At 34.5% G+C, this 12910-nt stretch overlaps 1 protein-coding gene across 5 annotated transcripts in view; it reads left to right on the top strand.

Annotated features, from left to right (window-relative positions):
• Window positions 1-210: 210 nt before the first annotated feature.
• The window catches only part of LOC147078849 (xaa-Pro aminopeptidase ApepP), a 200793-nt gene continuing 188093 nt past the window's right edge, over window positions 211-12910 (top strand). Inside the window, exons 1-2 of one of the 5 annotated variants that reach the window (XM_085950209.1) lie at window positions 211-336; window positions 8162-8356. In XM_085950209.1, the coding sequence (XP_085806335.1) occupies window positions 8326-8356 (31 nt within the window). In that variant the 5' untranslated portion in view covers window positions 211-336; window positions 8162-8325. Of the gene's footprint in view, window positions 345-8021; window positions 8357-12910 lie in introns of all 5 variants that reach the window. The other 4 variants (XM_085950219.1, XM_085950194.1, XM_085950201.1 and 1 more) reach the window with 4 other exon arrangements.

Raw genomic sequence — 12910 nt, 5'->3', positions numbered from 1 at the left:
GCATAATAATTCAACAGAAAATTTAAAAACGTTGTAAGTATATAAAAAGTTATTTTTATCTTATAATGTATTGCATTTTGCAAAAAATCTACTGATATTTTATAGAATCTACTGTTTTTTTTTTTTTTTGTCAAAATCTACTGAAACTTTAAGTTTTGACTTGGCAACACCGGCCACGATTGAATCACGACTATTGAGTCGGTGATCGGCTCAGATGGCCTACAAGTTTGACGGGGTTTGCGCGCCGTTGCGGGTATTTTCTCTTCTATCTATACGAAAACAAAAAAAGCGCGAATAGTTTTCGATAAACTGTATAACAAACAAATTGAATAAAAGGTATACAGGTGATTTAAATTACTAGTGATCTTACTCGAGGAACGTACACAGCATAAAAGAGTTTTGTTTATTTTACAAATATAATATGTTATTGAAACATTGTTTATACTTTACTCAACAAAGTTTTAAAGTAACATTTCAAATTCCAAAGTGTACGTAGTTGTTAAGTAGTGTGTTATTGAATATCGGTGTACTTAGTGTACTATGTAATACACATAATGTAAATATACTTAACGTTCTTCACTATATTTCACAAGTTCAAGGATGTTATTAAAAAATCTGGTTAATAACACCATCTGTAATCTTGTCATTAATAATTAAAAAGTTACTTGACTTTCCATTGATGAATTTGAATCAGAGTAAAAGTGAAAGATGTGAATTCGAATCCAATTCAGTTCAACTTTTTCTATGATTTTAATTGTGTTTCTGAGGTTTTTCAAAATCATATATTTTCAGTATGTATATAATTATTAGTTAATTACCATTGACCAGTAGCGAAGGGTGGAGGTAGGCTGTTGAGGTCCGCCATAAATAGTGCACCTTAAACTTAGTCAGTCAAACGTGTATGTTTTTATTGAAATAAGACTACAATTTACAGATGGTATTGGTTTGTTTTTAAAAATAAATTAAACCCTGCCTAAACAGAACCATAATAGTATTTGTATATTTTAGGCGATACGACAAAATTGTGCACACTTTTTCATTCATACTTATTTGTTTTCGTTGGATTAAGAATACATATTACACATATTGTTGGATCATTTTTTTAATTCATTAAGCTCTGCCTAGCCAAACTATAATAGATAAGAATTATTATTCTATCTATAAAATATCCAAAGTTATGTATAATTTAATTCCATAATTTTAGATATTTTATAGATAGATGAGTATTTTTTGACTATTATCTATTATGGCTTGGTTTCGCAGGGTTTAATTGAATTTTGAAAACTAACCAATACCATCTGTAAATTGTAGTCTTATATACGTTTGACTGACAAAGTTTAGTGTGCACTATTTATGGCGGATTTTAACAGCCTACCTCCACCCTTCGCCACTGCCATTGACAAAAAGCTCTTATTACCAATACAAATTATTTTATTAGGGACATATAGCACAAGAATATGAATATTGCTATTTAATATAACGTATTGAAATTTAGTACATACATAATAGAATTTAGTTACATACTTACCAACTGAAAAAATTACAAAGTTTCTGAAAAATCAGACGATAGATAAATTAATAAAATCCTCATCATAAATATTATATGTAGTAAATAACTACGTTCGATTTTTTAATGGAAATATGATTTTAAAGACTTATTTAAGTAACTATTATTTTATTCAACGAACAATTCAGAAGATTTAAGAATGTAACATTCTTTGTATTGAACATAGCTACATAGTTTTGGAAACCCTTCTGAGAAAATATAATATAACGAACAGCAAAATCTTTTTTGAAAAAAATACGACACGTGCAGGAATCGATCCTGCGTCTCTCGGATTTCGCGTTCACGAAAGTTACTTAAGTATGTACCTAGGTACATTAAAATCACGGAATAAAAGCCTTGTATACTTTAAAATAAAACAACACATTTGTAAAAAAAATGTTAAAAGTCATAAATAAAACACAAACATTTTATACTTAGTACTTTTTCCATTTTTAATAAATAAATCTGGACCGGTTTCGTCCACCTCATAGGAAAATTTTCATCTAAATAATCTTTATACATTAGGCATATAGGTATCAAAACAAATTCAAAATTAATTAAATTTATTAAAAGTGTAAAAAATACTGTAAAAAATTTGCGTTTTATTAAATTAAATTAACAATACAATACATTTACACCATGAATTATTGACAAAAGAAATTAATTCAATACAAATACGTACTTCTATTCCCGATACCAAAACTAGTTTCGATATAAACAAAAAGATTTTAAGTTATACACATTTTAAAAATTTAATATAAAATACATTAGATTATTACTTATTAAACTAAACTATGTTTCGCTACCGTTGGTCCATGCTATTTCTCTCTTCACTCCCATCTAGATTGTTAGCAATCGTTAATACAATACTATTTTGTTTTACTGTTTTCGATATAGGCTGGACTAATTCTAATTAAAACTGAGTTAAATTATTATCGTAGTTTTTCTTATTATTTGAATATAACTGAAATTCTTTAGAGAAAAAAAAAGTTTTAGGTAGGAAAACATTGCATTAGGTATAATATAATTTGTACAATACTGTATTTTCAATGCTTATCTTGTAATACCTTGATAAATAATGTACAGATAAACGAATAGGTAGGTACGAGGGTGGGTCAATAATTCCTTAGAAAAAAGCATTAAAACAGTTTTTATTTTTGTATTTTTTTTTATTTCTCAACATAATCTCCTTGGAGCTCAATACACTTGGTTAGACGTTTCTCAATTTTTTTTAAACCATCAGAAAAATAAGTTTTCGGAAGGTCCTCAAAATAAGCATTTGTCCGATCGATGACTTCTTCATTTGAAAAAAAACGTTGTCCACTTAGCCATTTTTTTAAGTTTGGGAATAGGAAAAAGTCACTGGGGGCTAAATCTGGCGAATACGGTGGGTGGTCGACCAATTCGAACTTCAATTCTTCAATTTTAGCCATTGATCGTAAACATGTGTGAACACGGGCATTGTCCTGATGAAAGAGAATTTTTTTCCTGTTTAAATGAGGCCGTTTTTCTTCAATTTTGTTTTTTAGCTGGTCCAATAAAGATGCATAATAATCCCCTGTTATTGTTTTTCCTTTTTCCAAATAGTCAACGAAAATAATTTCACGTGCATCCCAAAATACAGTAGCCATAACCTTACCAGCTGATTTTACGGTTTTCGCCTTCTTTGGACATGGTTTGCCTTCGCAATCCACTGCTTTGACTGTTCTTTCGTCTCGGGAGTATAGTGGTGTATCCATGTTTCATCTACAGTCACAAAGCGACGAAAAAATTCATCCGGATTGCGTTGCATGAGCGACAACAGGGCTTTAGAGGCCACCACCCTATTGCGTTTATTGTCGACTGTGAGCAAACGCGGCACCCATCTTGCAGAAATTTTTTCATGCCCAATTTGTCATGTAAAATAGAAATGACGCTACCTTTTGAGATCCCTGTAACCTCAATTATCTCACTCAACTTTAATCTTCGGTCACTTAACACCATATCATGGATTTTATTGATCATTTCTGGTGTAGTCACCTCTACAGGACGTCTTGAGCGTGGTTCATCCTTTGTTGATGTACGACCACGTTTAAATTCATTTAACCAGTTATAAATAGTTGCAAGTGAAGGAGCAGATATGCCGTGAACTAAATCCAACTCATTTTTTATTTCCTTTGCTGTTAACCCTTTTATATTAAAATGTTTAATAACAGCTCTAAACTCAATTTTCTCCATTTTCCATTTTTCCATTTTCCACAAGCAAATTTTTTTTTTAAATGTACGAGAAACACACAACAACCCGACCAATCTGATTGAAACTTCGCAGCATACTGAATCGGTAGTGCCGCTGCATGAAAACAAACCGCTTACAGTACTAGTCGCGCCACCTGTCGGCTTTTCTAAGGACTTATTGACCCACCCTCGTACCTAACAGTGGCGAAGACTCCATACTAGGCGATTATTTGAAGCCTACCTTCTTAAGAAAAATATTTTTTAATTGCATATTGACTTATTTATATAATCACTTGATTATATATTCTATAAAATAATTTATTTTGCCAACGAGAGATGCCGTATGTGTAGGAATGATATATTACACAAATAATAAAATTACAAAACCATCTGCAAAGGTTTTAAAAAATATACCACAGCGCGCCATCTGTCTTGACGTAAACAAAGGTCGGATTTTGTTTCCAATAATTCTCAATTTTTTTCATATGGAATTTCCGTCACGTAGTCCCGCCCAGTCTATCGAATTGTATGAACTAAGGTAAGCTCCGATCGCAGAGCCTAAAACTAAATAATTAATAATTAGATAATTTAAAAAAATAATTTCAATGGAGTTTAATCGAATATTAATAAATATAGACTGTTTTTAAAAATAAAAAGAATTTTTATATAATGATTTTTGATGTGTATAAATGTTTTGAAAAAATACGTAATTTAAACTGATCGCTTAATTTTATGTCGTCAGTGATTTTTTGAAGTTTCATTAAATTAGTGTGTTGACATTAATAGTAATGTCGTATTATCTTCTTATTTCTCGTAAGTATACCTAACAAGTTTGTTCTTTTTATCAGATCTCCACAGCCCACCTCTTTCCAAAAGTCACCCTTCGCCACTGATACCTACTAACTTAGTTTATAATTTTAGTATTGTTACTTTTGTTTCATAAATTATTATTTTATTAGCATAGGTATACAAATCTTTTAAGAATGTTAGATTCTGATTATCGAATAATATCGACTTTAGAAAGGAAAAAGGGCGTAACTCTCAGTTTTTTTTAAAATAGGTTTAATTGGATAATAACGTTTTATACGACTAAATACACGTTGTGTACGTGTATGTAAGCTGCAAATGTCCATTTATTATCTAATTTAGCTGATAAGTTTTTAAAAAAGGAGGAAGTTAAAAATGGGAAAAAACCACTTAATCATCAATTTTGTTGGTTTTTCTTTATTTAACTCAAAAATTAATATCAGATTAGGAATATAAAAACCAAATTATTAATTATCATTCATTTCACGGTTTTATCTATATTGTATTTTAGCTTTGAGCGAAAACATTTTTGTTCCTCCTGTAAAATTTGATTTGTGTGGATTACGTCCTTTTTCCTTTTTAGCGTCGATATAAGTAGGTATAGATAAATCGTTTTACAGTGGCACCATGGGTACGGCAAATGCGCCTTGCAGTTGTAGTGGTATTGTTTGCTAGCATTGAAACAGGCATTGTCGCAAGCAATTCAATACACGCGCGAATCGCCTATGGTGCCACTGTAGAATGATTTATTTATACGTAAGTTTGAAAAACTTCAAAATCATAGCTATTTTTTTTTTAATCTTAGAAAGGTGGGATTCAAGCTCTCATCACTCACTGTTTGGATAAATACGCTTATACTTTAACATATCGATCAGTCATAGTTAAATTTTATGAATAATTAGTATTGTATGAAAAATAATAATGTAACTAATGAATTCACAAGTTTGAGGATGTCATTAATAAATTTGGTCTTAACTATATAAAATAGAATAAAGCTGATTGTCTTCTATTGGCGGAACTTGAAACAGTTCAAATAACGTAGTTGTTAAAATTAATTTTCGTGACTCATGGACGGGGTGGTATTTTAAACGTGGAGTTTCCCAAACGGAGAATACAGGCCAAAGATCAATTTGGGGGGAGACAGCAAACTCCTGAGTGGCCACAGTATCGATACTTTTTTGACGGCCCTGACTGTATCATTTATGAGTGAGAAAGAATTTGGAAAAGAGATTGCTGTCGTATTAAAAAATCTAAATTACTATACAAACAGTTACAGGCGAAAAATTGTAATCTCACAATGTGTAAAGAAGCCATACTACTTTCCTCGAAAAGCTCAATTGATTTGAAATTAATACTGGAAATCGTGAGTTGACGCAATTTCCATCATTGGAAAATATTGACAAGAGTAGAAATTAATGATCTTTGAGTAGGTATTTGAAACAGCTTCGGACAGTGGCGCACCCAGGGGGGGGGGGGGGCAAGGGGCCCTGGCACCCCCCAAAAATGAAAATTATCAGAATAATTTTAAACATTGAAATTGAAACCCAATAAACTATACCTTTGGGCTTAGACAAATAAAACCACGGCAAAAAAATGATTTGTAATAATTCTTCAGCACCCTTTTTAGAAAAATTTCTTAGATTTTAATTTCTAACACAAAAATTTCGAAACACTAATGTCAGGTTTTTTTAGAAACCCAATCCCTAATGGAACTGTCAAAAAATTCTCGGTGTCCACCCGAATACCGGAGTGGTGTAGGTCATGGCTGGGGAGGGCTCACAGGGCTCTAGCCTGGGGGCCCGGGCTGTGGGGGGCCCGGCGTGTCGGGTTGACCAAATAAGTGAGATAAACACACATCATAAATTAGCTTTAATTGTAAAAAAAGTCGCCTGCGGCGCTATTATACTTCATGGCCATGAACATTTTCAATTACTTATATAATTGTGCAATATATTTTTTGATTATTATCTGTCGTCACTCGACAGCTCCATTATTAAAGTAGATGTATTAAAAATCGCCAATAATTCACTGTATAAGTACCTATCCTTAATTTGAACTAAAACACAATTTGAAAATCGTTAATGTAGTCTTTCACACTGCCTTTAATCTTAGCAGTAGGTAGGGGGCCCCCAAATATCCTGCAATAGACAAAAGACCGATAAACGAGAAATTAGGCTGTGAAGAAGAAAAAGAGCCTATTGGACTAATTTAAATTCTCCTCCTTGCCCCCCCCCCCCCAATATTATATCATGGGTGCGCCACTAGCTTCGGATACGCAAGTTTAGTTATTAAATATTATATTTATATTAAAATTTCATAGAACTACGAAGTGAATAATTTCAATAATGAAGGTATATTTAATTAAAACGTTATAAATATGTATATTCAATCATTTCATAGGACGAGCCGTTGCGAAAAAATCTCACAACTACGGAATCTACCATCAAAGATGTGTGCAATGCTCATCATTTCTGCCTAAATATTCAGTCTCTAAACAACGCATGACCTGCATAACCCGACGTGACGCCACTGATTTTAATTGTTGAACGTTTGTTCTGTGAAATCTATTTTTTTATTATGGTGTAGTAACCTAATTATTAACAAAACATTTTTTACATTCGTACCCAGTGGCGTTGCAAGGGGTGGGGGGCGCAAACCTGACTATTCGTTGAAAGAGTAAAAAATAAAAATAACAATTTTTATTATCTTCAGAACCAGTGATAATTTAGTGTGATTTGTGATACAAGTTAAATGAAAATAAATCGATATCAATGATACAAATTTACATAGGGGGCGCATTTTTTTGCTTTATTCTTTTATACATGGATTCTGTTATGCTTTGGGCAATATTTTTCACTCAGTTTGTGTGAATTGTGCATCTTTTTTCAAATTTCAATATAATTTAATAACTGATTTCCAGGGTTTAACTCTTCGGAGGCCCCCAATAAAATTTTCTCACGAATCAGGTACGTCATGTTGCGTTAAGTAAACGCACCTCTAATCATTAACCTGAACTAAGTTAGTTGTAAATAAAGCAGATTATTTCTGGATAAGTAATGAAATGGTGAGTACATTTCCACAACTCAGCTAATTTGTATTTTATTTCATTTCCCACATGATACCTTGTCATATCTTCTCTTTATCAAGCACAACATTAGATCTGTTCCTGGACTTTTATTTCATTGCAGCATAATTAGGAAATCCTGCTTCACATAAATATCTCGTACCTACCTAGTAAACGAGAGAAAAACTATAACAGCTTGTTCTCTTCTGATATATATTCGCGGAAAATAGTTAGGGAAAACCCTGCTGTACATAATTCTCATGTATCAGTCGTACAATAGATTTAAAAATATCATATATATTCATGTTACTTTTATCCAAAAACAGTTAGTTCCAATTGAACCACCCAGTATAAGCAATCTCTATTTACCACTACGGTTGAAATTCACAGTTTTGTACCGCGTTGAATTTTGAGAATATTTTAATACAAATGATTTAAATGTGTTATGTGAGTATTCAGTGTTATTAAATAGATATTGGAATAATAATAATGACAAAACTTTTATTTTTGACTTCATGATCATACCTCAGTTATATTGGGACGTGTATTTCTAAATCCGTGTTATAAGTGTTACGAGTGACAACATGCTTTAAATTTACCTCACAACAAAGTTAAGTGTACCTTGATACTGTTTATACAAGTGGTGATCTGTGCTTATGAAAATACCTGCTAAACTGTCAAACCGAACGTGAAAATGAAGATTCATTTAGGATTTTTTATAACTGGTAAGTAATTAATTAATGTTCTTAATTTAAAATTAAGTTTTTAGATGGCGCTCGATGTAGAAAATTTTTACAAACTGTAAACCTCAATAATTTTGGGTTTACGACGATTCGGCGCCGGGACAACTGGGTGCCACGCAATTGAATAAAATTCGAAAATAATTATTATATTATTATTTGATACTTAGTGAAAATGTGAATATGGACACGTAAATAATGATTTAATTGTTCATTATGTTTAAATTCCAACGCGAAGCAAGAGCGTTCTTTTATTTTCATATAAAGTCTCAGGCATGATAATAATAATTCTCAATCCGCATTAAAAAAACATTAAGTATGTTAAGAGCAAAATTAATTAAAACTATTAAGTAGTGGATAAAAACTGATTAAAATTCCTCGTATACCTTTTGTATAAAATCGAAACGAACGTCTATTTATTTCATTTGACAGTGCGGCGCCTAATTGTCCTGGCGCCCAGTTGTCTAATTCCAATAATTTCCATAATCATAGTGTGTTCGTTTTTTTTTTTAAATATAATTAATTACCTATATTAGACGGTTAAATACACCAACAATCTTAAAACTTCTGGCATGCATATCTTATTTCATCATCAGCCGGGGACGATCAACAGCTGGATGAAGGCCTCCCCTAGCTCTATCCACTCTTCTCGGCCCAGGTTACAGCCAATTGCCATTTTATCTGCTTAGCGACCTCGACCACATCGTGTAGTCTTGTCTTTTGTGATATTTACGCATTATGCCCAACATGCACATTTCCGTTCCACGTTGCGCTACTCGTAATTTTACAACGTTTTTCTTAGCTCGTATTCTTATTTGTCCGGTGGTTGTTTGTCTGGTACAAATCTTGCAATCGATTTTTAACTAACTTCCCGACTAGCTAGACATTTGAAACTTTTAGAATATGTCAGAACACGATGCCAATGCATGTTTTAATACTTTTAGCCATCTTTAAGTAGAATTGATTTCATTTTCAGTTAATTCTGTTTTGTATGAAAAGTTATTTCGGAAGAAATCCGTAAAAAGTAACGCTAAGTGGGTCCTACCAACTAAATTATTAATATGAATAAATATGTGCGTTACTATGGAAATCAATATGACATTTCAGTATTATTTCTATCAAGTACAAATATTTTTGATCGTTTAAGCTAGTCAAGTCAAGTTTATATGATTCAACAGAAAATTTAAAAACGTTGTATATAAAAAGTTATTTTTATCTTGTAGTTATTTGGATTATTTTTACATTAAGAGTCCATGTTTCACATGCATACTTCAGCGTTAGTAGCACGCATTGGTTGAACACTTTACGCTTAAGACACATTTTAATGTCACTTTTGAAAATACTGTTGAGGCCAGTTTGGTTCTGCTAGCAATCTCCTCATACTTACCACCGTCAATTATTGACATCTATTGACTCGCTCGATTTGAGTGCCATTGATGAGGATTACTTTTGATTCAGCAAAGCAGTAGGTAGGTATATCTTATTTATTAATTAAAATAAAACGCAATTTTATAGTAGGTACTATTTCCATTTTTTCTGACATGCCGATCTATTGAAAATTAAGTCAAGATACAATAAGCCTTCGAAATGTCCTCAGATAATAGCAACATTGAATGCGCGTTTCGGTTCGATACGTGGCAAACTTGATGCATAGTATTATTGTGAATAAGGCAAAGTTCGTCCTGATAGTGATTAGTCACTAAGGCCCCGTCCATGGTGGACGCGTTCGGCGGATCGTTGAGCGGCGCGTGCAACTTAAACGTATAACCGTGTGTGAAAATGTTCGTAGACAATGTCTTTTTTGGTTTTACGGTTATACGCCGAACACGTCCACCCTTGACGGGGCCTTAAAGGCGTTAGCACGATCAAAAGAAGATACAACCGTATAACTACTGATCATATAACATTATAGTGTATCCCATATTTTTCTCTACACTCGAGAGTTGTAACTTCTTACTACCAAAACCCAGAAGGTAACGGACTTCCATTATTTTAGTGTTCCCTGATCTCAATAATGATGATGATGAAATCCTGTTTTGATTAGTCTATTTTCCTTGATATTCAGATATGATTTGTAACCTTCTCGTTTATCAATTTAGGTCACTACACCACTAAAGTAAGCCATCCCATTCGGCCTTCCGGTAAATGTCAGATTCACATTTAGGCCCTAACTTTTTCCTGTCAACCATTTATATTACCTCTTCGTGTCAGTGCCGTGCGTAATATGTTTTATTACATAGGTACCCAAAATGAGGTTAAATAATAATAAACTACCCTTCTGCTTATACAATATAAAATAAATAGATAAATTATATATGTACCCTAGTATTTTAATTATCTAAAAGTATTGAGATAACTTAAATCAAATATAATTAAATTATAACGTTAAGATGACTTAGGTAATTTATGCTCATATTAAACAATATTATTAATGACATCTACCCAATAAATGTATTATTCATTTGACATCACTAAAATTTTAATAATACCAAGGTTTCGAATCAAATTTGTGTAGGTGCATACTGTGATTTAAATTTGGGAATACAATTATACCAGCAGAGGCACCTAGCGGAAAAATACAAAGCTTTCAATTTGAGACATTTTTTTGATAATTTACAATTTCAACTGCAGTAATTAATAAATATGTATCTGAAAACCTTAAAAACAAAAATAATTTTTGAAGTTATACTTCTTTAGGCGCGTTTGGGAAAACAGATCAGAGTGTATTTTTGGCGTGGGACGAAGTTGCGTGCGCAAATGTAACGCATTAATTTGGCGTGGGACGGAAATTTCTCCCGCCGATGCAACATAATTTATTTTGCGCTGCGTCGTTCGGGTGTTCTAAATGCTGGAGGTTTTTAATTTTCAGCTGTGATATTGAGGGCTGTGGCTTGGGCCAGTTGGGTAAAGACTGAATGTTGCAACTTTTATTTATGAGTACATTCTGCAATAATATTTTGTTGTGCTACGCCAAAGAAGTATAACTTCTAACGCGCGTACATAAGTACACACACCGATTTTTTTTTATTTTAAGTCAAAGATTAACTTACAATTGTAAAAAAATGTGAATTTGTTACATATTTACGTATACAGTTACGTTATTATTACATTATATTTTATGGTCATATTTATTATTAAAATTTTGTTTATTAATGCTATACCTCAGTTGAGGCATGGTCTAAAGAGATCGTGGCTAGGCGATGCGCGGATTGCGGGTCGCGGGTACAAATGACGCATGCCAAACGAAATATAATTTGTCATATAAATCTAACATGCGTCCATTTAATGTTCTATTTATTGTTCTATTAGTAAGGGGCTACTAAGGTTGCTCAAGCAATCCAAAGAGTGAAAGAATTACTCTCCGGCGACGGAAATATCCCCGCATCGACAATTAAGGCGATAACAATGGAACTGGAGGCAGTCGTCGCGGAGACTTGGTCTCTCGCAATCAAGCTTGAATCCAGCAAAGCCATACTGGAAGATCGTGCCTCCTACATAAACGCGGTTGCCGCTGCCACTGGTGACGCAGTCAGTGAAGGAACCAAGTATTCTTGGAGCGACGTCACTCGAAAAGGCGCCAAGCCGGTCAGACAGACTTCTCCGGAATGGCCAATTGTGCCACCAACAACCGCCGCAAGGCCCGGCGTGTTCTTTTTTCCTACACAAGAAGGAATGGAGTCTCCGGCCACTAAAGAAGTCGTCAAGAAAGCCATCGTGCCCGCGGAACTAAAAGTCCAAATAACGGGCTTGAGAATGGTACGTGGAGGTGGGGTAATCATTCACCCCAGAACCGAGGAAGAGGCCAAACGACTGGCCGCCGCTCCTGGTCTAAAGGAGGCCGGTCTCCGGGCTGAAATCGCAGGAAAAAGGCTCCCGCGGATAATTGTATTCAACGTGCCGGTCAAGACGACGGAGGACGACCTTAAGGAAGCCATTAAGGCCAACACTCATGAGGTCACGGGTCTCCCCTCGGAGGCATACCGCCATGTTAAAATGAGCCACAGGGCAGGCCCCAGAATCGGAAAATGTCACATGGTGATATCGGTCCCGGCAAAGGTGAGGGAAGCGCTCATCAATGACGGGCGCATATATATGGGATGGGAATCCTTCCCAACCAAAGACTTTTGTGGCGTCGTCAAGTGCACAAGGTGTCACTTATACGGCCACATGGCAAAGAATTGTTCGGCGAGAAGCGCCACATGCGGCCATTGCACCGAGGAAGGACACGATAGGGCTGAATGCCCTAATATTAAGGCCCCCGGAAAGTGCCCGGCCTGCGCCAGGCACAAGAAGCCGCATCAACATGCAGCGATCGACCCTGATTGCCCAGCGCGCAAGTACGCAATGGCACAGGAGCGGAACCGAACGGATTATTCGACTCAATGATTCGGTTCGGTCAGTTAAATGCGGGCAAAGGGAAGGCTATAACGGCGGAGCTGATCAAGACGGTTCGGGAAATGGACATCGATTTGGTCCTGGTGCAGGAGCCTTACTCCTACGGCCCCAACCTGGGTTTCAGTGGGGGTCGGGTAATGCACC

This window comes from Rhyacophila brunnea, unplaced genomic scaffold, assembly GCF_057557595.1.
Source record: "Rhyacophila brunnea isolate RB1 unplaced genomic scaffold, BYU_Rbru_1.0 scaffold_10, whole genome shotgun sequence".
Classification (NCBI taxonomy): domain Eukaryota; kingdom Metazoa; phylum Arthropoda; class Insecta; order Trichoptera; family Rhyacophilidae; genus Rhyacophila; species Rhyacophila brunnea.
The sequence above is the reverse complement of the archived record's forward strand: the minus strand, read 5'-3'. Positions and strand labels throughout refer to the sequence as shown.